Here is a 27,495-nt window from a genome sequence, read left to right as displayed (position 1 = left end):
GATACTGACAAAGAAGTATTACTCCATAAACCAGCTCTGGGCAAATAAAGAGCCTGAAAGCAGTTATTTAGAGGCTGATTTCTTAGTCGTACATTTTTACCAAGAGGGGAAAAAAAAAAAGCAATAGCGCTGTTACATAAACATTCATTGCAAACAGTGATGTGTTAAAGGCAGGTAGAGAACAGGGTATTGAATAACAGAAGGGGGTTTTCCACAGCAGTTTTTACCCACAGTGTGGGTTAACTTCTCCATTCCCAGCAGCCTGGTTGGATCCCTGCTGCTCCCGCGGGGCAGGGGCCGCGCTCGCGTTCCGAACTTGCCGTGCCGATGTGCTCCGTTGGAACGCACGGCAGGTGCTGCTATCCGTGTCTCCTCCAGGAGATGGACGTAACAGGGCAGCAGCGGGATCTTGGTCACCTTTCCCGCGGCTGCAGCGAAGATTTGGGCTGTAAAGGACAGCACAGAACCCCTGTAGGCAATGGGGACTGAAAGCGTGTCGGTGTGAACGTGGGTTCGTCAGTTTGGCTGAGACGCAGAGGAAGGCAGCGGAAGCAGGTTGCGTTTGCTTTTCCTTCCCGTGACGAAGGCAGGGTTTTTGCGGCACCGCGTTGATTCGAGTCAAGCGTTTCATTTGCACGCCTACGGGACGCTCTTCCGCAGCCGTGAGCCCGGGCCGCCCGTGCCGGAGCAGAGGTCCCGCGGTTCCAGCGCCCGCCCCCCGGCCCCGCCTCCCTCCGCCCAGGGCCGCCGCGGTTTCCCTTCCGGAGTCACCGCCGCTCCCCCGCCCGCCGGGTTCGCTTCCGGCTCCGCGCGGGGCCGTTCCTGGCGCCGCCGCCGAGGGGAGCGCGGGGCCCATGGAGCCGCGGCTGTGAGGCGCCCCCGGCCCGGGCCCGCGGCGGGAGCCGGGCGGCGGCCGGAGGAGATGGACAAACTGACCGTCATCTCAGGATGCCTCTTCCTGGCCGCGGACATCTTCGCCATCGCCAGCCTGGCCAACCCCGACTGGATCAACACCGGCGAGTCTGCGGGTGAGGAGGCGGGGGCCGCGGGCGGGCTGCGGTGCTGCGGTGCTGCGGGGCGGGGCCGGCGGCTGCCGAGGGCTTCCAGCTCAGAACCCGGCTCTACTTTCTCTAAAACAGGACGAGGCGCTCCGCGCGCCGCGCTGATGCTGTCGGTAGGAGCGGCCGGTCGCCGCCTGTTGCTGAGGGCGGCAGGGGCGCGGGGCGGGCCGGTCCTGCGGGTCTCCGGAGCGGGGTGTGCTCCGAGCATCCGCGGAACGGAGCCGGAGGCTTCTGTCCTGTGTGCGAGCAGGGTGCTCTAAAACTTCCTGCTGCTGCCTCGCCTGATGCTCGGCTTCTGTAAGAGGACTGAGCTGTTCCAAGTGGAGTCGTCGTGTCCTTTACTCTGATGGAGTATTGAAAGCCTCGGCAGACAGAGGCTGATGGCAGGGCGTTCCTCTGACCCGCTGTCTTTATCCGTATGGTTTGGCTGCGTTGTTTCTGTCAGTCCAGCCTGGAACCTGGCTGGTCCTGCTCGAGTCACTTCACCAAGCTCAGCACTCCCCATAGGACATCCCGTCCTCCCCGTCTGTTGCGGTGATCTTCCTGCCTGTGGCCCTGAGGAGCAGGGCTTCTCTCCTCTTACATCCCCACAGCAGTGTGCTGCAGTAAGGAGCCCTTCTGTAGGCGCTGGCAGTGACATAAGTTAATCCTTGTGATAAACATGTAGATGTGTCTGTCCCTAGATCTTACCCCGTGTGTCAGATGTTGGTTTCTCTCTGCCTGTCCAGCAATGAGATAGTAAAATCTGTCTTGAAAAAATTGCTCATGGGGAACTAAGCGCAGACTGTTACTATCTGTTAAAGGAAAATGCTTAATGTCTGTTTATAATACAAAAACAGCTCCTTGATATAATGTGCATAGAAATCATGAATTCTCAGTTACTTGATGGGTGATTGCTTGACAACCACCTGCCATTCCTATCTTTTAGAGTTTTTAGGATTGCAGACAGGTTTTACCTGCAGTTAGGCTGGCAAACATGAAATCTGTATGGATTTTCTGCAGCACTTTTCAAATTGTGTTTTGACAGATCAGTGACTTATTGCCATCTTTTGAAGCCAAACAAATTGTTGGCTTTTAGAAATCATGAAGGAGAGGTGGCTGTCATACCATGGCTTCCTTAATGGCTGTTTGGTAGATCTTTGTCGATGTGGGATTTGAATTACTCTGTTCTAGGATTTCTGGATAGAAGCAATATAAATATGCATTTCCAGTGCCTAGCACTGCTGAAAGGAACCTTTTGCCCAAACTCAAAGGAAGTGCAAAGATGCCCATTCACTCAAGGACTTCTGTAGTAAGCACTGTGATACTGAATGATGAGGTGGCTGTTTGAGTGCCATTCAGTAGCCAGAGATGCTGTGGAGAAGTACAGCATAGGAGGACACTGCTGTGAGGATGCTGCCCTGACTGTATCTTAGCCCCAGCTGCTAGCAAGATGCAGGAACCCTTCAGCACACAGACCCAACCCCTCCCAGCTTGGGTGCTCACAGCCGCACAGTAGGTCTTCTAAAGTGTCCTGCTCTCAGCTGGTGAAAGGAACCGTTTCTTTGCTTAGCCTCTTTGTCCTTTGGTTCATCTGCTGTGGGAGTAATTCTAGGTGCTGCCTTACAAGTCAGCCTGGTACCAAGGAGGAAGGGGAGGGATGGTGTTTCCTCGCTTGGCTGCTGCCCTCAGTCCTGAAGGCAGCACGGAGCAGCCCAGCCTCAGTGCTGCAGCTGCTTGGGGACTGCATAGAGCAGAGCTCTCAGCAGATGTGGGGACACAGCACTGCAGCAGCTCCATCACAGCCCTCTGCAGCCACTGAGACTGGAAACCGGGGCTTGGGTTTCAGGAGAAAGATCCATTCTGGGCTAAATGCAAAGTAATGCATACATCATACTCCATTGGTGCTGGTGATTTTTTCTGCTAAATGGGATATCAAAGTAAATTGGGTGCTTTAATGTTGATTTTGTTTTGTTTTGTTTTTCCTGAAAAATGTAGATGGCTTTAAATGTTTCATTTAAAGGAGCTTATGTTCTCAGGAGAACAGTATGGGGGAAGGGCTGATGTGTCTCCCAAGTTTTACCCTTATAAGCAGCTTTATAATCAGTTGAAAACTGTTGGCTGTAAAAATTCCTCTCTAGCTCTGTAATTATGAGGGAATGAGTGCCATGGAGGGCACTGAAGGTTTCAGATGCTTATAGGCCCAGAGAGGAAATACACCTCCATGGAAGTGGATCGAAGTCTTTGTTTGGTGCTCTTCCTCTACGAACTTTTGCAAGAATCATTCCTTATTTTAGTTTCCGGTATTTTATACATCTTTGAGCTTATAAAGGAAAGTTGGAAAAGGAGATTTTTCTCTCACGGAGCTCTCAGTTGTACCTCTTGTATAACAGTGGTAAACACCCATCTGGGAACCCCAGCATTCCTGTACTGACATCCTTTTATTCATAAACTGGTATCCTGTGTGAGAAATAAGGGCAGAGTTGGCTTTAACGTAAGTCAGTGCCTATAATCTCACTCATTTCGCTAGTAATGAATTTTGCTCCTGTATCTGTATGCTTCTGTAACAAACTTCAAAAGCTGATGGTGTGTCCCCTTTCTGTGTGGGATGGTCTATCGTGGTTTTGATGTTTTGTATGGGAGAAAGGGGGTGACAGGTTATTAAGCAGCAGTGCTCAGTCCTTTTGTGGACAAGACACAACCAGCACCCACAGTTGAAACAAGATGTGGTACGTGTTTGGGGGGGTTGGTGGTTTGGAATGCTTTTAGGGTGGGTCAAATAATTCAGCAGGAGATTTAATCAAATAATCCCTCCCTTCAGCAAGCTATGCTATCAACTTGTTTTGTGTGCCTTAGTTATCCCTCTCTATGGAGCACTGGTGATTCCAACTTATAGTACAAAGCAGCTATTAAGTAAAATTGAATGTCAGAATTTAAGTGTGGTGGACGCAAAGCAAGTGTTTGTTGCATCCTCTTATATTGATATGTGCATCGCAGTGAGACATAGGGTAAAATCTTATGGCTGCTTTGTGTGCACGCCACAAAGCAAGTTTGGGTGACATGAGTGCTTGCTAAAAAGTGATCTGCAAAGCCATTGTGAGCATCAGACGTGTTTAAAATCAGGTTCTTGGTTATCATGTCCCAGTACACACTTTCCTTTGGCTGCACCAGGTGGATGATGGGCAGAGGCAGTGCTCTGGCACGCTGCTGAGCAGGGCAACAAATCCCAAGGTCTTGGTGCCTCTGAGAATGCCAAGAGAAGAGCCACACAGAGCACATAAGAATTAGTAAGGATTGGCAGAGTGTAGAAACCCAAGTCCTGAATACTGCCTGTAAGCAGGGTGCCCCTGCTGGGAGTGGCCCCAACATCCTCAGGATCTCCATCCATTCCCTTTGACAGCTACATGTCTTCCAGGCAGTGCCAACGTCTGACAGAGCAGAGGATGTGTGCTGTGTTGGAGCTCTGTCACTGACCAGGCCTTAAGGCACAAGAAAAGCTAGCAGTGAGGCATTGTTGTAATGAATTAACTTTGTGCTTGCTCAACTTTTAAACATATGGAACTATTTTATGTGTAGGAAGAATCTCATAAAAGAGTGCTGTGTTAGCCTGGTTACTTGAGCATGCTGGAGCAGGGAGGAGAGAACTGCCCGGTTTTGTCCAGAGGGGAACTGAGTTTTTTTGCATTTGCTTTTCACTGTACAACTGAATACTGCTTCTGTTAGGCAAATGTCTTGTTTTCTCTTTAGTGTGATTGTATACAGTTGTTAGTTTGTGTCTCCCCAAGTCCTGTTGAGTTACTCGGTCTCTAATGAGTGTTGAAGAACTGGGTAAGAAATCCATAGTTTAAGGAGCACAGGTCTGGGAGCCAGTAACTTGTGTTCTCCTTCCAACCCGAGCTCCTGGCGTGACTGAGGTTGGGTGCTGGAAAGTTGTCATGGCAGGGCTCTCAGAAGAACAGAGGTGCTATTCTTCATCGTGAGAAATTGGAAGCACAGCTTTGATTTTATTCATTTTAAACCTTGGTTTCCTATCATAGCTTTGCTTTGTTAAGCAGAGGATAAATTTAAGAGTAACTGGTACTGCATTTGTCTTTTTCTGGTAGCAGGTATTTTTGGTGGGGTACTTGAGTTTTACGTATTTAGAATAACTTTCTCTTGGAAGTGTTCGTCTCACAGCCATGTGTACGGCTGCTGTAGAACTGGATTGCATTCAGTGGCGTGGGTGCAGGCCTTGGTCTGCCCTTTGCTTTCCTCCAAGGAGCACATCATTGTAAATCTGCCTTATAAACGGTACTAATTGTCATAGAGATGCATTGTTGAGGCTTTGGGAACTGTCTGTGTTCTGCTAATAATAGTAATGGTTTCTTTAAATCAACTTAGAGCTGCTTTCAGGCATGCTTACTACATTCATTGATGTGATACGACAGCGGGATTAACGGAAGTGTCACTTAAAATATGAATCTTAAAAGTAAGGCTGCAATGCTATGTACTGCAAATCAGGGATTTAAAACTGACATCTGAAAAATGGAATCGTGCTAATGACTGAGGCTTATTCAGAACAGTTGTTTTGCTTAGGTTCCAGCCAGCACTTAGATGCAAGCAGCGTTATGTAAACTCAGTTTGTACTTTTGCCAAATCAAAGATCAGTAGGTCAAACTGTTAAGCCTGACCTACTTTTTTTTAATAGGTGGTACTTTTTTTAATAGGTACTTCACAAACTCAGCTGCTTCCTACATGCGTTTTTGTTAGTCTTGAAGCAAAGTAGAGAACTGACTTTTCTTGCCTGCTGCAATGTGGTGATTAGGATTTACATCACATGTGGGAGTTCTTCAGCTGGTTGTGGTGTCCTCTTCCAGATGTTGCCCACACCTGTGTATCTCAGAAAACAGTAACTGCAGTAATTTGTGGCTGAGGAGGAGCAGTGTGTAGAGGTTATGTGCTGCTTTTGAATCAAATGCAGATTGGTTTGTAGTGTGGTGAAACAAATGCAATATTCTTGTACAGAGTAATACGGGAGAATGAGAAATTATCATAAATTCAGAGTTTATAAGTCTTCACCTTTTGAAATGAATGTATTGTAATGCTTTATTGTAAGCTGTTACAATTAGGAAAATTAGGAAAAATGCTAATGGGCAGAGCCTTCTACTGGGGGCAATATGCAGGAACCGAATTTCTGTGGTAGCTTTGCTGCAATCCCCTTCTGCTCTCTTCAGCTGCCCTTCTCAGTCTCACTTTTTTCTCTCTAAGCTCTGACTGTTGGAATACGCACAGGTCTGAAAAGCTGGAGATATGGCCAAGAAGAGGATCTGTGCAGGGTATGTGCCTGTTTTAAGCAGAGGGGAAAACATGCTGGAGCGTTTGAGTGGCAAATGACATTTGCCAAATCCCCAGGAATTTGTATGGAATTAACAGCTGTAGATTAAATTCTTTCTGAGAGAGAAGCTCTTGGTTTCTTCCTATTTTATTGCATTTGATTTTTTACTTAAGCATTTTCTTGTTTGTGTGTGCATTTTGTTTTGTTTTGTTTTTTTTTCTTTAAATCTTGTCAATAGAATTGATTGCAAAAATTTGGGCTCTCTTGGGTACCATAGGGCACGCAGTGTGGTTGTGCTGGTTGTCTGCAGGGTGAGCTGATAGGAGACACTCACTGCACTGAAACGCTGGTTAGGGTTCCAAAGGTCTGCAGAGTGTGTAGATTCCAGTGCCTCTCTTGAAGCAAGACATGCTTAGTGTGTTCTGTCTGTGTCCTTGGGGTGAACTGACGTGCTCCCTGCTGGAGGTTTCACCAGCCTTCGAGGGAGCTGCTGCAGAAACAGCAGCACTCCATGCACAGTGCAGTCAGAACAGCTGGCTGCTACCCAGGAGCCTCGTGGTAGCTGCAGTTCTGGGCCATAATTTACAAAGCACTTTGAGGTCATTAAGGATGACAGTCTTCCAGGGTGTAATGTTTAATAACCCACTGTGTTTTATATTTTTTTCAGCCGAATAGAATTTACGTTACATCTTGAATTTCCCTGTGAGCAATTTTTGCATAGATATTGGGCACTCGCTAGTAGGGCTGAGCTGCCTCTGAGTTATTCCCAATGGTTTAATAATCAAATGGCTGTTTGTGGGCACTGAAGTCAAGGATTTTACCTTTGTAGCGCAGGGGAAAATGCTGCTGTGCCGGGCAGTGTGAGGAGCGCTGTGCAGGGCAAGATGTCACAGGGGTGAAGAAGGGGCTTCTTTTCCATATGTTGAATTCTGTTCTGAAACTGATTGTGTGCTTTAATTAACATGTTAATGATGTAGTTTTCTGCTGTAGAAACTTGTATGGGAAGAAGCATGTTTCAGTTTGTTTTTTAAACTCACGTGTGGCTCAACTTCTTGCAACAAGATTGTGCAGGAGACTTTCTGTCAGTGGAATGTTACTGGATCGTTTGGTGGCTGCAGAAAGCACCCTGAAGCTTACTGTGCGAAAAACATGAAATAAAAGGGTGAAATAGAGTAAAGGCTGGAAGCAGTTATTGCTGACAGAGGAAAATGATCCTTATTCCTTCAGAATTTCATTTGTTAGAATGTACAAGCCTTTCGAGAGCTGGGCCAGAGCTCAGATTTTCTGCCTCCCCTTGAATGCCTCTGTGACCAGGCCAGAGAAGTTGCTTCAGATTGCAAGCAGGAAGGTTGACAGATATTTCTTCAGATATTTCTTCTTTGTGAATGAAGAAAGCAGTAGAATGCTTTACTTGGTGTCATCTGGAGACTTTTGTTCTGATCCACTTGAATGTACATCTGTGAAGACCCAAACTCAAAAGGCTTGGTGAAATGGTACTTTGAGATACACAGAAGGAGTTAAGAACCAACAGCCCTGCTCTCCAGTTGTAGCCAACCCGTGAACAGGTCAGCGTAAGACACTGTGAGGAAGGTGATCCACTGAAAGATCTGGAATTTGTTGGTGCCAGCTGTGTCTGTACCACACAGCAGCCCCTGGTGCTGCCACTGCCAGCCATTGCGGCCACCTCACGGTGCTGGCCAGGAGTGGGGGGACACGTGGCCATGTGTGGTTGTGCTGTGGGGAGCGGAATGCTGAGGAGAGCAGGCAGCACTGCGGGCTGACGGGTGGAGGGTGGCTCTTTGTGGCTCTGTCTAAAGCCAAATATAACTTCATTAAAAACAACAGCAACACAAGCCCGTTGGATGCTAAGTGGCAGAACAGCAGGAGGTGTCGTAGTTTCTGGTATTCTACTGAATGCATGGCATAAAACTGGTGAAGCTGATAGAAAAAATCCATTTAAATGTTGACAATGCCTTTGATCTTTCTTTTTTTAGGCACTGAATTTTGTCATCTTTCAGTAGTCTTACTTTGATTGGGGAAAAAATGGAAATAGCCGTGGATTTATTTTGTTTATTTTTTAAAATTAAAGTCTTACACTTCCAGCGTATTTGTTTTAATAGCAGAACAAGTTCTCCTTGCCAGGCTCTTGCCATTTCAGCAACCAAAGCTTGTAGTGTTTGCTGGCGGTACTATTCTCTCACACAAACACTTACAGTGTAAGAAAAGCAACAAGCAGAAGGATGCTGCTTACTATAGATCCTGTTTACCAACCTTTAATTAATGCTGTCTTCTAAAGTTGGAAAGAATGCTGTCAGCGTGGGTGGATTTCTTGACAGTGATACGTGAGAACACACAGAGCCTTTGTTATGTCCTCAGGAGAGTTGTTCCTGTGTTTTGGCCTGAGGATAACCCAGTGTTTGGTGGTTCATCTCTTTGAAACAGACAATATAAATAAAGACCTTGCATTGAAGTCTTATATGCTGAAGTTCAGAAGTAAAATTGGTGCTTGTTGGTCCAAATATCTGCAATTTAAACATCATAGCTCCTAAATCCTAAAGATTGCCATCTGCAGCAGTATGCTTTTCCAGCACATGTCAGTCATAAGGGTTTTTTCCCAGTGTACTGCCCCTGATTTATTGACTTCTCTCTGGTGGTAGGAGGAGGGAGGAAGGGAAAACTCTTCTTTGTGGAGGGAGATTTGGTTTGAATTATGCATGGTTCAAGTACTGAATTGAAGACTTCTGAGGCAATTGAGGCTCCACAAGCTGTTCAGCAACAAGGCAGGCCATTCTGCTGATATGTCTCGACCCTTTAAAAATTTTGAGATGAAATTTTTTCTGTTTAAAAGCCAGGAATAAACTTTGGATTTCTAAACAGTGTCAGAAATGGTACCTAGTCTGGACGTTAGATTGTTAAACAGATTTCAATTAATAGGTTCATGACAGCTACCAAACAGTTTGAAGCGAGTGAAGCTACATATTAATGCCAGAATTAGTGTTTTTCTGTAAGAAAGTCACTGAGTTTTTGAAATAGAGGAACATAATTTACATTTCTAGTGCAAGAAGAATGGTGTGTTTCAAACTTGGTTTGAGGAGAGAATAGTCTGAGGGAATAAATGGAGTAGAAGAGAATAGAAGAGAAATAGCAGTTTATATAACATATCTTGCAGAACTGCTCTTAAAAATTGCACTCTGGATATAGCAAGGACTTTGCAAGTAAATTTCATTCTTCATTAAAAGTGATCTTCAAATATTGTAAAAAATACTTTTTAGATGTGTGTTTTGAACCAACAAATATCTACTGGGCATATGAGCTGACCATGCTCCTGGTCAATTGGTCAGTCAGTACTGGTCTGTTTCAGAGTGAGAAGCTCCAAAACATTTCCAGGATTGCCATAGCTGTGAGATAAGCAAGAGAGAAAGTGTGTCAAAAATGTAAGATCTGGCATACAAAGGATGGGAGTGATAATCCATAATCCCTTTGTTTTGGACTCCATGTATGTATTTTGTGCCTTTGCAGTTAATCCTCCTTTACTCTTTTAAGCCTTTCTTTAAATCATCCTCTAACATTCATAAATCTTATCTTAGTGAGTCAGAACCTGGTTACCTCAATCTGCTAACTGAGTGACATACTGGAACATCGCAGTAGAAGAATCAATCTGTCATGGCACATCCGAGTGCTGTACTTGCATGGTAACCTCAAAGATATTTTAGTGGTGTAACTGTGAAGTGACGTGTATTCAAACTATGCCCCAACCCTCAAAAAAAGTAAGTATTTATGTTGGGGTGGTAGCAGATATGGTATTCTTATGCTTGATTGGAAATTGATTCTGCTTATCTTATATTTGACCCTCTAATGTACCTTTCATAGTTCTTTAGATACGATCCAGATATTGCTGTCCTACACTGACTGAAGTGAAAATGTGAAGGAAAGTGTTACTTGACTTACAGTTACTTACATACGTGCAGTTAACTACAGTTAATAATTTACGAAATGCTCAAAGATTGCATTATTTGAGGCTGTAAATGTTCTAATGAGTCAGAAGTCTAAACTCTAGTTGACAACCAGCCGTCTCTTTTAAAAAACTAATGTTCTGATCGTTTTTGGGTTAACAAAATCTGAGCTCCACCTGTGGGCATCCTTCAGGGGAACCTCTCCTAGAGACCCCGTGATTTGGCTTGACTGTTGCATGCCTCTGAGAATTGAAGTTTTCCCCAGTGTTGTTAATCCTTCTTTCCTCATCAGTTCATACCAGAAACCACAAGCATCCCACAAAGACATAGCTTTTTCCTCTAACCCTCTGCATTGCTTACATGCATCATGACTGCTCTTCTCATGAGAGAGGATGCAGAGCCTGAGTTCTCACCACATTTATACTGGAGAAAGTAGCACTGACTGTATGCACCCTGGAGGGACCTCTGAGGCTGTGGTAGGGATGGATCAGCAGTGTCAGTTCTCTGGAGTAAGTCATTCCCTCTTCCTTCTTTGGATAATACATAACTTAAAACACTGATGCAGAGATTTAGTTTGCCATGACCAAATCACTGTATTCACTTTAGACTATGAAGCTTCTACTTGGATTCGGGAGCATGCTGCAGCTCTGCATAGACAGCTGCAGTCTGTTCCTGCTCTTAGATGGATCTGGACCTTTTTCCATTCAGGTTTATTAACTGTACAAATCAGAAACTTTCCAAAAATAACTTCCTTTCCTCCTGTCCTTATCTCTGTGGCCAAGTAAGTTGCAGGGAATGGCTTAGCTGAGCTGTCCTTATTTTACATGTCCTTCTCTGGCATGTGACTGTTACCTAACCAGCAGCTATGAATGTTTTAGTGTGCCCATATAGCACAGCTCGATGTACTGTGCTCATTACTAAATCATAAAACTTATCAGTGTCTTTGCAACATTGGCAGTGCATTGTGCTTTTACCACATTTTTTGCACATTTTACCACATTACCACAATTACTTCATATGCCACAGTGCACCACACCAGCACCCCTCCTGTGCCCACCAGGTCCTGCATGTTCCCACCATCAAATAGATGAGGGGTGAACATCTGCATAGCTGTTGCCGAGCTGCTGATTTCCAGCCATGGCATCACTGTGCCGTGTTAATAATTCAGAAGTGATGGAGAGCTGGAAGAGTGTAAAGTCTGCAGCACTCTTTGTTTCTGGGCAGTGTTCACTGCCTCCTGGTGGCTGTGCTGTTGCCACAGAAACGGCAGTGGGATGGCACGGCAGTGGGATGGCACAGCAGTGGGATGGCACAGCAGCGTGCTGGAATGGGGCTGCTGGGAGCAGTAGCACTTGTGTCCAGGTGTGAAACACAGACTCACCTTCCTTCTATCTGGGGCCTTTTCCCTTTTCTCTCAACAGCTTTGTGAAACTTAGTTGTTAAACAAATGATGCTCCCAAGTTCTAGAGTATGTGTTGAAGAGTTCTGTTGTTAGAGATTTTGTAAAAATACGCAGTGTCAGAAGGTGAGTGCTGCTGGTGGTCTGGAGGAGTGGGGGGAGGGCATGTAGGAATGCAGTCATGAAATCTTTCACTGATACAAAGCACAGGCCTGTTTATAGTCAGACGGTGGCTAGAGGAAGGTGGGCTGATCTGTTGGAAGTGCCCTGGTACTTTAGGGAATAGATGTACTGTGAAAGACTAAGGACTGCTTCATTGACCTGTTTTCCTCAATTTTGAGCAAGGCTGAACTGGTCTGCAGCACTTGGCAGCCTCCTGGTGCCACCCTCAGGCTGCAGGTGGGCTGCTGTGTGTACACAGCCATAGAGCATATCCATCCTTTTTTACTGGCATTACCTATGCTGTTTGTTTTGTTGCTGTCTTAGGTGCTTAGATTCTCAGCAGTTACACTGCAATTACTCTGGAAGTAATGGCTAAAAGCTTTCCTCGTAGGAATAAGAGTGGAACTTGATGGCTGGCTTGAGATGAACGACTGGGCTGTTCTCCACCAGCTGAGTAAGTCTCTCTCTCCTTTCAGTGGCAGACCAGTTAAGGCTAACCAAGGTTTTCTGTACCACGTTAGATCATTGGCAACTGCCTGGCAACTATTCACATGCTTCCTTCAGAGCAGGACCGAATACCATGCAAACCCTCTTTTCTTTTGAATTCCTTGGCAAATAAATACACCTTTTCTACACCAAAGTTTTATTTATGGAACCAAACTGTGTGCCTACATAGGTATGAATCTGCCCAGCAGAGTAATTCCAGCTGGCTTGTAGGATGTTCTCTGGCACTCAGCACTGATCCATTTTGTACCCATTCTTCTTTTAGAATCTGCCTTCAACAGATGTTACTATGGGAGTAAGCTGTGCTGTGAGGTTTAACTTGCTTCTGCCTCAGTTTTAGTGTACAGGTGTGGTATCCTGTATTATGAACAGGAAACTTGAAATTCCTGAGCATATAATGAGGTTGTTTCTCCTCGCTGCCTCTACGGATTCTTTGGGAGTGCTTCAGAAGTCTTCTTTTGCCCTCTTGCCCCCCAGGAGTCTCCAGTCTCCAGGTTCAACGCCTTGAATGTGGAGTGTATCTACTTCAAATCTGTAATCCGTGAAGCACACTTAAGAGTAAATACTGAGTATGTGTTAGCAAAGCTTAATGCTAGAGTATAAAGTTCAGCATTGGTCATCCAAAATAACACATGCTGCAATTTATTTGCCAGTGCTTTAAAAATCTGATTAAAAATACAGAGTGGAACAACACACTTGGGCAACGGGTGTGATATTTAGCAAACCGTAATCTAAGTAGCTTCTTGCAGCTATGCTTGTGTCTTTGGAAGAGGTGCTAGCTGATACTGATAGACTGGAGCTTTAACCTGTTTGGTTGGTTCTTGAGGGGGTTGGGAATCAGCCCATGGAAGAGTAGGAGTGGACAGCAGAAAGATTTAATTCTTAAAAACGTTAGTTCCAAGTACAGTTATTTTCTATTTTCTTTAGCTAAGGCACTACTGGGCTTAGCCTTGATCCCTTCTGAAACTGGCACGTTATGTGTGCTCTTTTTAATTGAAAAACATCTTCAGTACCGACTGCAAAGTGAGTCTGAAAGGTGAGTCCATTGTCCAATAAAGCAGCAACTGGTAGTTGAAGGAAATGCACAAAATGGAATGGAGGCCAGCACACTGGTACTTCACAGTGTTGCTTTTGTCAAAGTTAAGGTGCTTTCAGTACATCTGAATTCAGGAAGCATCTATTGGTAGAGTTATACAGTTTTTACATTTTTAGAAGTCATTCTTTATTTTACAACTCAGTTTAGACAGAACTACTATTAGGAAAACTGTTAAATCTCAGTCTTGCAGAGTGATTGCAGTTAATTTCCTGTTCTGTGATAGTGCAGTGAACAGCCTCGTTATCCCCAAGCTACTTAGTGTTTCATATGAGGTTCTGCTGTGTGTGTGTTTTGAGGACACTGACTTTTAAAGACATGTGCACGTCTCCCTTCTGGCCTGGCAGCTTGTTTAAAATGAAAACATAGCAGACTATGAGAAAGCAGCTGAGAAGCAGTTCATGTAAAACTGTACTGTGCAGGTATGTGAACGGGTTGAGAGTGCTTGGGTGACTCTGGCTGAGCATTGTGTAATCCTGGTGCACAGCCATGGTTCAGCTGCTTCAGATGCAGTTGAAAATGCCAATTTTGTAGTTTAATAATTGTGGGTTTTGGAAGTGACTCATTTTTTAAGGACTTTAACTTCTAAGTAAAAATTAATCTCCAAATCTTTCAGCTGATGAATATGTAATTAAGATGATACATTTGAATAGGACTGTAGCCTAGAGGTTACAGGAATGCTTCAGAAGAATTGAATCAGTAATGCTTTTGTTCTTCTCATCCTCTGGGAGCGTACACAGGCTCTAACTAATGCAACATGGTGTTCGTTCTTTTGACTGTTAGCTTGCTTCTTTCTGGAAAGGAGTTGCCTCTTCTTTATAAGCAGATCAACTACAGACAGTTTTTACTTACTGAAATTTGTGGAGGAAGATGACTCTAATACTTTCCACTGTTGACTTTGACTTCTAATTTAGATAAAGGACAATTGTGATTATTTAAGGAAAGAGCTCAGAAGAAGAGACACATTTGAAAAATATAGGACTTAAGAAGAGACACTGGAAGAAATGGATTTTGACCTTAAATATTAATATTGAGGTAAAATTTTCAAGATAAAGAAAATTTCGCTAATAAATTCCATTAAACGCTGCTTTGTGCATGAGTCTCTAAAGTACTGAAATAGATTTTTAAATCAGGACTATTTGGATCTATTTGAAAATACCTCGTTTTGTGTCACAGAGTTCTGTGTGTTGTGATATATCCTATGCTCAGCCCTCCAGTTGCATTCCATTTTGCTATTTCAAGAGTCAAATACATCTTACGTTATTTTTGTTTTCTTGGCAGAATTTGTCAATACAGTATGGTTCCTTTACCAGTCTTGGTCTGTTCTTAGGATCTTTTCAACTAGTAGTATAGATATCCCAGTTGTTGAGTGTAGTAACCCATGTTATTTGTCAAAATAATTGTCCTAAGCCTCTTGGGTAGAGGGGCTCTTAAACACTTACTGTCAAGAAGTATGGTTGTTGCTTTTTTTTTTTTTAATATTCTTAAAATCTTAGTGTGAACTAAATACAGATCCCACTGTAAGACCTAGAAGTTTAGAGCTGTCTTTATGGATAAGGGGAAAAGGCATTAGGCAATTAAGGACACTTCAGGGGGCTGCATCCTGTTTGGTTACATTATGAAAGTTTCTTACCTTGTGAAGATGAGGGAGTGGTGCTCTCTACAACTCCGCCACCACTTCAGCTTGCAGTGGCAGGATTCGCAGGAGTGCTTTATTGCTCTGATGAGAGCTTGACTGCCACTCAAGAACAGATATAGCCTGTAGCTATCTCACTGCATTTATGCAAGTGTTTGATGAAAGAATATGAAGATAGATGCTTTAAACATGTCCCTTCTATCCACTGTCTTTGACAGGCTTATTAAGGCTCATCAAAGAAAGAATCCCTTATTTTAGAACAAACCTGAGATGCAGTTTGCAATTGAGCGCCCCTCAGAGAGGATTTTGAAAGTTTACATGCCTCTCTGCTGTGTATTTTCAGGTGCTCTCACAGTTGGCCTTGTGCGACAGTGTCAAACCATCCATGGACGTGACAGGACCTGTATTCCTCCACGGCTGCCTCCTGAGTGGGTCACTACGTTATTTTTCATCATAATGGGAATCATTTCACTAACTGTCACATGTGGTTTGCTGGTGGCTTCCCACTGGCGAAGAGAAGCTACTAAATATGCCCGCTGGATAGCTTTCACTGGAAGTAAGTGACCTCAACTGCACAGTTGACCTGTACACAGGATAAACTGGTGGAGTCTGAAATAACACGTGGTGCTGTCAGGGAGCAGTTCTTAGGGCTCCTTCTTTACAAAATACTCTTTCTCTTCAAATACTGCATCTGAGAGGAAAAGGAAATTATTCAAAAACTGAGAGATTGAGATCTTAAGTGACTGATAATTGAGAGGGATTGATGGCCTGTGAGTCCAAGGTGAGAGAAAGGAGGGCCTTGTATGCCCTGACCCCTTTGCCTTCCTTGAGGAGTGCCATTTGCTGACCTGTGGAAACGAGCAGAGATAGCAAGAGGTCAGTCCCGGATAATTCTTCCTTCCCTACGCCCCTCTATCCAGCACTTTGAGCCAAATGGGATGACTGGGAATTCCCCTGTGTAGTTGATGCATCTGAGACTCACTGCAGTCTGAAGTCCATCCCCACTTCAGGTGTTGCTGCTGAATACCTCATTCAACGTTGACACTGGTTCAGTCCTGCTTGATGCTCACAACGGGTGTTTTATTCACAGTATCTGCATCCTAATTGGCTGTGGGGGAGGACTGCCCACTGCAGAGCACCTGCTGTGCTTCACAGCACTGAGGCTTGCTTCCCTTAAGTGTCCTGCAGCAGCTCTTCAGCACAGGGAATAGCACTAATGTTTTTCTGCCTCCCTTCATTGTGTGCTGCATGAACGCCAGCATAATTCCTCACAGCAAAGACTGAGCCTCCTCCAGCAGCCCTGTGTTTCTACACAGGGAAATGTATGCTGTGCCTACTTCAGTGCAAAAGAAAAACAGTTAACCCACAAGTAAGGGAATAGCTCTCAAACTTCTTTTTCCTTAATGTGTATTCCAGGCTTATGCCAGCTGTAAAATGGTGCGTTAATGGTGGTGATGATGGCATGAAAAAATTCAAAATCTGACTGCTTTTAAGTTGACATATGACAACAGTGTACACACTAACTAGAAAATGCAAGCTTGTGGTTTATACAAACATAAGTAAGGTTTAATGGAAGTCTGTGGCATCTAATGACATCTAATATAAATGAATTTAAGGTTGTTTGGAAAAGGGAATAATGTTAACAACAGCAAAAAATACAGCAAACAAACAAAATGCCCTGAGCTTCAGCAGAGACGCTTTGCTGAGGACTTGTACAATCAAAGCTGTCTTTCTGACAACTTTTCTATGCAGCATATTAAACTGTCAGTGCAGCAATTGCAGAGAAAGGAACTATTGGAGTGCTTATCCATTGTGGTTGGCTTTTATTCATTTTCCAATGAATGGCTAAAATAGACATACAGATTGTTGAGTGTCCCATGCCAGCTTTTCTAGTTGCCATTGTCTATTAATACATATTTCTAATGTACACAGAAGGGTTTAAATTTGAAATGCTATATAAGATTAAGACACTTGCAGTGAGGAGATCTCAGAGCTATTCAGTTCTCAAGTATTTGGTTGTTTGTGGGTTACTGAGGTTTTTTGAGTACTATAAAGTATTTATTTATTGAGGGTTTTTTTCCCCACAGTTCACAGCTTGCATTTTGATTTTTACATATTCTTTAAAGTATTTCCAATAATCAAATCCTTGCATCTCTAATTTTCTACAACTTTGATGCTTACTTCAGATAAAAGTTCTGATACCTTAAAGCTTGTTGTTTTGGTGGGTTTTTTTTTCCCCTCTGTGGATTCCTTTGGGCTTGCAGTAGGGTCACTATTAGAAGCCTTAACTGTAGAAGGAAACTGCTATGTTTCAGCACTTACCTTTGGTATGAGATATTTAAAATGAAGCACATCAATTTGTCCTCTTGCAACTCAGAATTATTTGTAATTCTATTAAGATACGTTTGCTGTGTTGCTGAAATTTACCAGCGGATATTTATCTCCAATACATATGACTCTATGAACTCTGTATTAACAATGATGATGGGAAATTTTATTCCTTAACTCACTTATAAGAAAAGAAGTGAATGGAAGGCAGAGTTATTTATTCTTCAGGAAGTCAATATAAAGAAATTTTGTGGTTCATTGTATGGCAACACAGATGAGTATTCTATTTGTAGATTGATATTAGCATGCATGTAAACGTGTGGCATTAACTACCATGAACCTTCCTGTGAAGTGGCAGAGTGCTCTATTATGAAAACGTGGGTAATTCATTAGAACAGAGTAGGGAAAACTTCATAATTGTATTACATTTCTTCTGCAGGTGATTTCAAGACTGAACAGCCCAGTACAGGCGGCTAGCAGATACTCTCCTCGCAGAACTTTCAGAACATGGCATAGGATGTGCTGTCCTAAGTGGCAGTGAAGTCTGCTGGGATTGCTAAAGGCATCTCTGGGACTGGCAGCTCTGTTCTCTTCAAATGCAAGGGGGGTCTAGATGAAATCATCTAACGACAAAGGAATCTCTTGCTCAGCCCTTTCCTTGCAACTCTGCCAGCAGCAAGGAGAGCCAGGCAAGAGGTCATTCTTGCCTTGCTTGTGCTGGAATTTGACCCCAATGGGTTAAGTCAGTTTGTTGCAGATCCCCTCTAGCTACCTTCTGTCCAAGGTGGTGAAATGCAGTCCAGAGAAGTTATGAGAAAGTCTCGTTCTTATCCATAGGTGATATCTGAAATACCTCTGTTTTTGAGGAAGAAGATGAAGACCTCCCTTGCAGAAGAGAAAGGTCTTGGAAGAGCAGCTCCACGTAGCTGGTTTAACAATATAATGTAGGGAAAAAGAACTTCCTGATTCTTTTGTCTTGATTTTTATGATAATCATATGAAAGACTCTTAAGGAACTATTTGATGTTTTCCTCAATTGATAGAATTCTGTAGAGTAAATTGGTGCAAACATCTTCAGCACTTCATTCCTTTGCTCACTTTACAGAGCACAGTATGATAATTCAGGGAAGAAGAGTCCAGGTCATAAACTAGTGCTGATTGCTTGGCATGCCTATACCAACACCTTCAAAGAGAAGCAAAGGTAGGATAGTGTTTTTCTGCTACAACTAAAAGATTAAGATAGTATTAGATTGATTTTAGATATTGTTTTGGATTGTGATGACTTAATATTCAGGCTGTTGGTTTCAGCTTCTACTGCAGTCTATTTTCACTTCAATATTTTACCCAGGTTATGTCTGTAGATGGGATCTATAGGTCCCTGAATGAGCCTTCACCCGTATCGCTCTGTCCTCAGCAGGTTTTGTTGGCACTACTGATGGCAGCAGAGAAAGCTGCTTGCTTTTCTTTTTGTTTCTAGCAGAGATCACAAAGGAGTAGCTCTCCTGAAGTAAGAATCAGAAACTTTATCTCAGCAATGAAACCGTTCTCCTCGATTTCTAAATCATATTGAGATTTAAGCTAACTGCATTATGTACTTTTTTTAGTGGAAATCTTGCTTGTAATGATGTCGTCTTCGATGATGCTTTTCAAAGTGCACTTTCTAAATATGAGTTATTGCTGAGTGGTCTTCTCTATCTTGGTTAGCTAACGGGCACACAAAGGACAATTTTACTGTCATACATGCTCTTTTCTGTTTACACTTTGCAAAGGATGCACCTGAGAGTATTTACTAGCATTGTATTTGCATCTTTCCTCAGCCATTGATTGTTTTACTACACAGAAACTTGTCTTTTTTGGCTTCCATGCAAACCAGCTTTGTAGGTGGGAGGGAGCTTTCAGTCTTTCAGGCCATGCTGCACGAATGATAAAAGTCTTCCTTACGGGAAATGCAAAAAGTTTCATATTCTTCTTGTAGGGTTATTCAAGACTCACAGTATTCCTAACTGATGTGATAGGTATTGTGACCCGGGTGTAGATGCAGTCAAAACTATCATTGCTCTTTGAGCCCCGTTAACGTAGTGTCAGATTCACACACTGTAATGAAGTACGGATTCCATCTTGGTGTTCATTTCCGTGCTGCCCAGGTCTTTGTGTGCATCTTCAGTAAGAGGCATTGTAAACTTGTAGCCGTGCCTCGCCTGTTGATGGCAGCCAAAAATCTATCAGCTCTTCATTGCATAGTATTGTTTACTTGTTGCTCAAGCCAACTGTCTGTTGCCATCCCAACTCTGTACTGCTTTGTCACTGGTTATGCCCATGATATGGTGGCATAGATTGGTAGCAGGAAAGTAACCTGGGTTTGGTACTGTTTTGGTACATGCATCTCTGAACCATACTTCATTTTATTTTTTTTTAATATGCTTTATCTGGGTTCATAGAAGTTATTGCCACTGAATGCGCAAAACGATTTTGAGCTTAAGAATTAAAGGATCTAGACCTCTTCTGACAGCCACTGGAAGTAGCCAAAAAATGGTTGTGTTCTGTTACTGAATACTTTTGTTAATAGAAATTGTAATGGTTGTCTTTTCTGCAGTTTTTCCCTGAAATTGTAAGAACAGACTTTTAAGGGAGAAGTTCTTTAGGGGTTGCTGGATGGAAATCCACTGAGTTTATACTACCAGATATGAACAGATATTTTCAGCTTGTATAAGAAATTTCTACCCTCTAGGCAACAATTCTTCTTCTTAAAGAATACACACTGAGTTAACTGAGTGCTTCCTCTCTTAGATTTTCTCTTTAGTTTCGGTGTTGTTGTTTTAGTACATTTATCATGTGGTCTTTTCTTACTGTCATCTCAAAAAATTGCCATAATTTGGCTTCCTAGTCTGACAAAGAACTGGATGAAAACTGTTTTTCATTTGCTATTTCAGTAGATTAAAAATTCAGACCACACTGAGTAGAATTGCTCGGAAGCCTTCATAGCACTATTGTTATTTAGAAGAAAAAAGGTCTCTGGTTACTTCTGAAATGTGGATGTGAATCAGCATTATTCACACTGCCTGCATTTCCAGAATTTATTTATTTTGCTCTTGTGAGCTGAGGGAGAGTTGAGGTATCTGCGTGCTTCTGTCCTCAGGCAGAAATGCAATGAGTCACTGGGCATGTGCTCTCCATGGCAATAGTGCCACCAGCAGCTCTCAGACCTGCAGCACTGCTGGGTTTGTGTATGTACAGCATGCCTCAAAGAGCATTTGCTCAGTAAAGAGAGATAAAGATCTATTCTTCAGCCTTATCCATGCGGCCATCAGAACTTTTCCGCTCGTATGGTTCTTGAATGCGATAAGGGAGATGTGAGCTTAAAAGTGCACGTGGTGGTTTCAGCATCCTCAAGCTATTTCCAACATGCTTACTGCTGTTAAAATGTAACAGCAATTCTGTAAATAACTGGAATGTTCTTCAGGGGCAAACTGGATGTAGTAGAAAATGCTGACTTATGGTAATGTCAGCCATCCTCAGAGCCTTGTTTAAACTGTTACTAATTATGTGTTGCATTAATAAGTACTTGTTGTCAACCACTGTTTTCTGGACCACTCCAATGGCGAGCTCTTCAGCACTTAAACTGATCTCAAAAAATACATACCTGGGATTCCTCTCCTCAGCTGCACAGCCTGCTGGTTGAGATACAGCTTTAAAAGGGGAAATATTCTTTAAGGATTTGATTGTGTAGAGTGGGATTCTGTGGATCCATAACCATATATTTAAAAGCTTTACGATGAAATAATATTTAATATGTGGTTTCTGGTTCTTTGGTTGTTTTGTAGCCTAATGTGGTAGCACCGAGCAAGAGTTTAGTAACTGCAGCTGCCAGATTCGCTCGTGCCCTTTTTTATCCTTAATCTGCTGCTGTAGTTTTATTAAAAGCAAGACACAAGCTCCCTCTAGTGGAACGATTGATGTATTTAGTTCTTTTGATTTTTTATTTATTTATTCCCAACTAAGTATTTTAGTATAAGCAGAGAGGCTGATTCTTATATTAGCAGCATTTGACTCAAGATGTGTGTAAGCTGTTTCATGCGTTCAGGAATGCAAAGAACAGCTGATGGTTGGATGTGCATTATGTGATCAAACCATCCTGTTTTGTTTGTGCAAATCCTGCATAGGCATTTCTTGAATTCAGCTCCATCGTGTTCATAGCTAGTCTCTGCCACAGAACATGACTGTTCTTCCATGAAGCCGAGACCTGTACTACATGAATCACAATGTTTTGAGCATTAAGATATAAAATATGTGAGAAACATTTCATCTTGTATATAAACGTGGAGTTCATTAAAAAAATCTTTTAGTACTGCCATGTAACACTGGAAAAACCAGAGCATTAGCCAGAAGAAGAGTAGTGAAATTGCGTTCCAAAATATTGAAGCTGCTCTACGCCATCATATCCTCAGCTGGAAAGAGTAGAGACTGCCTTGTTAAGAGCAAGCGAGCTGCTGAATTTGCTTACGGTACCTTTGGAAATAAAAGCATTGCTGACTTGTACAGGAACCAGCAGTTAAGGTGCTAGCCGTTACTACTGCCATGGTAGGGGTTGTTTGGGTTGGTTTGGTTTTGTGTTGTTTTTTGCTGTTGCTTAAGTACAGTTCCTATATTTCTTACTAACTAAGAAAAAGCAGCAATCTGCATTTAGAAGACTGAATAAATCAGTATGTAGTACACGCTACGGGCAGAGGCGCTGTAGTTTGGCTTGAATTTTCTGAATTTTGTTTTCTCATTTTATATATACACTTCGAGGACTGGGAGATGGTGATGTCACTGTGCTTCATATTAGGAGATGATTGTGTGAATATTTATAGAGTTGGTGGAAGAACAGAACAGGTTCAGTGCCTGTGTCCCTCTGATATAAAATAAGGATGTTCCACTCACAGTAAATAATATTTGAAAGAAAGTTGAAATACATAGAAGTGAAATAAGAGTAAGGCACTAATTGTTGATTTATCTAGTAATAAAATTCTATGTTCTAATACTGATGGAAGAAAAAGAAAGGATGGGGAAAAGACTGTCTAATGCTATAGTATTGAATACGCACTCAAGCCAACTTAAAAGATAATCTTCTTTTATTGTGAGAAATCTCTTGCCTCTTAGAGATGCTGTATATATATTTGGAGGCCATTCTCTTGCTAGAGACAGTACGGATCTGTACCTTGCTGTGTTCCCACTAAGTAAGGTTACTTATCCAGAGCTATCTACAGGAGCACTGGTGTTCTCATCTGGGAAAGATTACAGCACTGCATTTTCTGTACTGAAGAATGCTGGCCGCTATTAACATCTGAAGGGCTGTGAAATGTATAATGTAATTCCAATGAATGGCTTTAGTAGGGATTCTGTGCTTGTTTGTTGGTGGGGTGTTTTTTGCGTATTCACACAGGGTCAGTTGTATGTGAACCACATACCTGAGTTTAACTACTCAAATGAAATCAGTCCCATTGCTTGGTTCTCTTAAGTTCATGAAATTTGAACTTTGAATGTTTTTCACTAAGAATCTTAGATTAAATTGAATCAGAAAACTTTCTTTGAACTCCAATGGAAGATCTTAAGGAGATTTCGTTACTTAAGAAACAATCATGAATTTAGGAAACCGATGTATTTTAGTGACAGAAACCATAGTAACAGTCTCTGCAGTGTTTAGCAAAACTTCTACAGGAAAAGAGTTTGTGCAAAAGGGGAGAGGATGACTACAATTGGTAGAAGACAACTTTGATAATAAAAAGGGAATTTGAATGTTAGTTTGATATGGGGGGAAATGACTGTCTAAAATATCTGGAGAAGTAACTGACTACATTCATGGATAATGATAGAAGTATATCTGCCAAACTTTTATTATGTAAAAACAGTTTATGATCCGGTCAGCAGAGCTGAAATACCAACGTGGTATTTGTGGGATCTTCTCAAGTGTTATCAGTCATTTAAAGCCAGTTAGTGATAGTGGGAATATCTCAGCTTTTCAGTTTGCTCAAAATGCTTTGCTTTTCTGTACTGCTCTATGAACTGGAAAATATTTTGATTCTAACACTGTTGTTTTGGTTTTTTTTTCTCTTTGCAGTGATTCTATTCTGTATGGCAGCCCTAATATTTCCAATAGGATTTTACATCAATGAAGTCGGAGGTCAACCATATAAATTACCCAATAACACAGTGGTTGGGTCTTCGTATGTACTGTTTGTCTTATCCATTTTCTTTACAATAGTTGGACTTCTATTTGCTGGCAAAGTTTGTTTACCTGGCTGATGAATGTTGAACTGCGGGACTTTGTTTTGGAAAAGAGCAAGACATCAGAATTGCATTCTCAGGAGGATGCCTAGATGTGACTATCAAACACTCACTGAAAAGAGGAATGCTTTGACTTTTTTTCACTATGCACTTTGGATTAATAAAAAGGAGAGCCTTTCCCATAACCAAATACAGACAACGCTGACTAATCTCCTGAGCATATGTAATGCAGTCAGGTCTGCACTGTGATAGGAACTAGTGAAGAATGCTTTACACTGAGAAGCATAATTCCCCATGTTACTGTACTGTTCTAGTTTTTAATGTCTAATGATTTGGAAGTCAAAGTATTTATGAACTTTGTGGTAGACCAGAGGGTTGCAGAGAAATGCAAGCGAGGCTGGCCTCGCTGTGTAGGAGATTAGTATTTTACATCCTCTGTCTCATGAGCAAAGCCTTTGGCACCAGTATGGATCAGTCTTTCGTTGCTGCACCAAGAAGCCAATAGAGCAAACGTTCTCCAAAATGTACGTACCATCCAGAAGACATACATCCCCTCCTCCCCCACAAGCTGTAGAAAAACACTAAAGAACATTTTAGAGGGGGATTTCTTCCTTATATTTATATAAATATATATATAAATATATATATATTTTGCTGATGCAGTATACAGTGTGTGTGTATGTGTGCGTGTGTATATACACATATATGTATATATCTGTATATACACACAAATGGTTCCTGGAAGAGAACTCAGAACGCTTTGCTAGCAAAACACTGTGGTGTGCAAAACTAGAACTCAATATAAAAAAAAGCCATTTCTCTGAAGGCCACATAGCTGAGAGTCTTCAGTTTACCTCATTCTTTGTAGCAGCCCTTGATTTTAACAGTTTTTGTATTAGGTACAAACGATCCCATGCCTTTTTAGGTGCAATTTTAAGTTAAGCTAAAATTCTTTTTATGGTAATTTATTTGTATATGAGGGTGGAAGGTGAGATCATGTCATACCTTAAAGTTAAAATTCTAATTTTGGGAAACTGACACTATTTAAATTATTAGCAACTGTTGTACAGAGAGTCTCTTTTTCTACTGCATTGTTATATTAACAGTCATTTGTGTTCAAACATAACTGTTTACTATAGATGAGCATTTCTCTAGCACAGGTAAAATGTAATGTTTAAAGTAATGCAAACACTGTTTCACTGCAAAGAGAGATGGATTTATTCACCTTTACAAAAAGAAAAAAAGAGAAAAAAAAAAAAGCAATATCACTGTATAAACAGCATATGCCTCATTCACTAAAGTGATTATAAATGCAGATTTAAAGGCCAACCAGATTTAAAGTAAATGTTCCTCACAAAAAAGCAGTTTTACTTTTCAACACAGGAAAAAATCTTTGGCTCCGTAGGTGTTATCATTCTTTACTACTCAGTCTTCCTAGCAGAAAGTAACATTTCTGTTAGTGTCCCAGGAAGGCTGCCTGCACTCTCAGTATCTGCTTTCCAGTTAATCCATGATTTACCAAAATAATCACTTATCAGGTAAGCGTAAGGGTTTGAAATGAGATGTTCTGTTCAATTCTTTTAAACTGTGTACCAGTTGGTTCCTGCAGGATCCCTGTTCTAGCACTTCTCCCTGATTCTGCTGAATTGAACAGTTGATAGTTCATATTTTAATGTTCTTGAACAAACCTGTCATTCTAACAGTCTATGAGTGACTTTTTTTTCCCTTACAAGTAGAAGTGTTCATAGAATACTAAATTTTACTGCAGTAGTCTAACCTGTAAATACAGTCAGGCCCCAGCTATTTGTAAATGATTTGGTTCCTAACTTAAGCCTTTATCAGTATGAATGTTCTAAGTCCTTCCAGTGGATATTGGAGGAAAGATCATAGAATTATAGAATATATATATTAATGAAGATAAATTATGGAGATAGATATATTAATGAAAAATAAAACGTCAGGTTAAGCTGCTGGATATGTCTAAATTTTCAGCATTACTGTGTGTTTAACCAAAGCTGAAGTATTTGCTCAAACTTAGACTTAAATTGTGACAAAGGAAAGCTCTTCTGTTTTCAGAAATATCACTTTTGTAAATAGTTCTAGGTTCTTGTAACTGGAACATAGAGGGTGGAAGAGTTTCTTGGCTGCCAAGATGCCACCCTTCGCCTCCTTATTTCAGGTATAGTAACATTGTGTATGCAGTGGATTTTGGCTTCAGTTAAATGGATCATCCCATAATTAAAAAATACAAATATTGTTCTTTAAGCATAGCCAGACTGTGGCAGGCTGGCTGGGAATTGATCTGATCTGGCAATGCTGTTGCTATGAGTTATTAAATAACAGATGTACCCAGCCAGCTGTTTTTATTCATAATTGGAGCATTTCAAGTCCAGAAATAGATACAGCCATCTGCATTAAAAATAAAATGATTCCATCAGTAAATGAAGAGACAGCTGTCAACAGTTGCTTTTAATGTCACTAAGTACTATATAGTACAGTATTAATTTATAGCAGAAAATCATATCTTGTAAACTGTATATAAAACACTGTTTTATGGTGCAATCATTTGTCAAACTTTTGTCTGTTACTTTTGTTTGAAAGATGTGTACATTATTCTTCAATACCTAAGAGCATCACTGTAAAATCTGCTGAATATTATTTATAGGTTCTATTTGCACAAGGTTTAAACTACAGAAAGTTCGTATTGAACATGCCTAGACATCTGTAGACTTTTTCAGTTCATGAAAAGGAAAAGTTCCCATGCAAGTCTTCTCCAAAGGTAATCCCGTATTTATGTTGAGTGTTTACATAAACTTTTCTATTTCTGCCATTGGTTTTTTGAAGGACATTTTGTGCATCACTAGAAATTCTTCAGTCTCCTGCTTCCAAATTCTCCAGGGGGTTATTGCTATGTGCGCGTTGTTTATTCAGCTAACAAAGCGTGAGATCAGAAGCTTGAAATACCTTCAGAATGAAAACTGTTGGATGTGTTGGTGTAAATCTTACGGTTCAGACACGATCCCCTCAGAGCCATTTGTCCCAGGGGTGAGCAGAACGTGCTTCCTTGAGTGCACAGCCCGCCACATTCAGCCTCACGGTGCTTTGCTGGCAGGGACACCCGTTGTACCAGAGCTGGGCAGGGCTGCGCTCCTGAGCCCAACCCTCTGGCCATGCCAGCTGGGCCCTGCGTTTAATGCCTGTGTTTAAGAGCTGTTACTTAACCACTTCAGAACACACCTGTAGATAATAAAATTGTCCTTTAAAAACTGTGTGAAGGATGAAAATAATGAAGGAAGCGGTGTCTGCCAGCGGCTCTGCGGCCCGGGCATCCCGTCGCTCCCTGCCCCAGGCCTGGCTGCCTGCGTCCGTCCGCCCGCCTTTACCGAGGAGTGTTTTCTAAGTGCTTACAACATTTCTTTTTTTATTTTTTTTTTAATCGATGATTTCTGAACAAATGTTAATACAAACTGTATAAAAATGAACATAATTTTCTTCACACTTGTATTTTTGTTATCAAGTTTATCAAAATAAATTGTCTACTAAAACCCCCGGCCGTGCCTGCGCTGACTGAGGGAAGCCGCGCGGCCCGTGCCGTGCCCTCCTCAGCGCCCCCTGGCGGCGGGAAGCGGCGCCGCTCCGTCTCCATCGGCAACGCCGTAACACAGCGCGCACACGGCCGGCTGTGGAGGGGCGGGAAGCGGCTCGGGCTGGCGGTGCTGAGCGGGGGTCCGGGCGGCGGGGCGGTCCGCCAGACTGCCGGGACGTGGGGAGGAATAGGAGCTGGAGAGCCGTTTCCCGCTGAG

General features: G+C 42.2%; 2 protein-coding genes across 7 annotated transcripts in view; both read left to right on the top strand.

The window, feature by feature from the left end:
* Positions 1 to 814: 814 nt before the first annotated feature.
* On the top strand, positions 815 to 27,443 carry MOSMO (modulator of smoothened). Of its 3 annotated transcripts, XR_007379952.1 has the most exons (5): positions 835 to 1,028; positions 15,445 to 15,657; positions 17,869 to 18,373; positions 18,534 to 18,629; positions 23,526 to 23,628. XR_007379952.1 is itself a non-coding variant. In XM_048961161.1 (3 exons), exons 1-3 carry the CDS (start codon positions 923 to 925, stop codon positions 23,708 to 23,710), a joined length of 504 nt encoding a protein of 167 aa, XP_048817118.1. In that variant the 5' UTR covers positions 815 to 922; the 3' UTR covers positions 23,711 to 27,443. The 3 variants fall into 3 exon arrangements, 1 of the variants encoding a protein (XP_048817118.1); XR_007379951.1 differs by having other exon boundaries at positions 17,869 to 18,629; XM_048961161.1 differs by lacking the exons at positions 17,869 to 18,373; positions 18,534 to 18,629 and having other exon boundaries at positions 815 to 1,028; positions 23,526 to 27,443.
* The window catches only part of VWA3A (von Willebrand factor A domain containing 3A), a 36,558-nt gene continuing 36,447 nt past the window's right edge, over positions 27,385 to 27,495 (top strand). For all 4 annotated transcript variants that reach the window (XR_007379947.1, XR_007379946.1, XR_007379945.1 and 1 more), the window contains exon 1: positions 27,385 to 27,495. The gene's annotated coding sequence lies outside the window, so the exon portion shown is untranslated.

The sequence above is a fragment of the Lagopus muta genome, chromosome 15 (genome assembly GCF_023343835.1).
Source record: "Lagopus muta isolate bLagMut1 chromosome 15, bLagMut1 primary, whole genome shotgun sequence".
NCBI lineage: Eukaryota > Metazoa > Chordata > Aves > Galliformes > Phasianidae > Lagopus > Lagopus muta.
This window is presented reverse-complemented; position numbering and strand designations above follow the sequence as displayed.

Excerpts from the sequence above, each read along its gene's own strand:
- MOSMO (XM_048961161.1), top strand. The coding sequence starts at position 923 with ATGGACAAACTGACCGTCATCTCAGGATGCCTCTTCCTGGCCGCGGAC. Across the intron at positions 1,029-15,444 it reads CAACACCGGCGAGTCTGCGG|GTGCTCTCACAGTTGGCCTT; the intron begins GTGAGGAGGCGG and ends GTGTATTTTCAG. Across the intron at positions 15,658-23,525 it reads CTGGATAGCTTTCACTGGAA|TGATTCTATTCTGTATGGCA; the intron begins GTAAGTGACCTC and ends TTCTCTTTGCAG.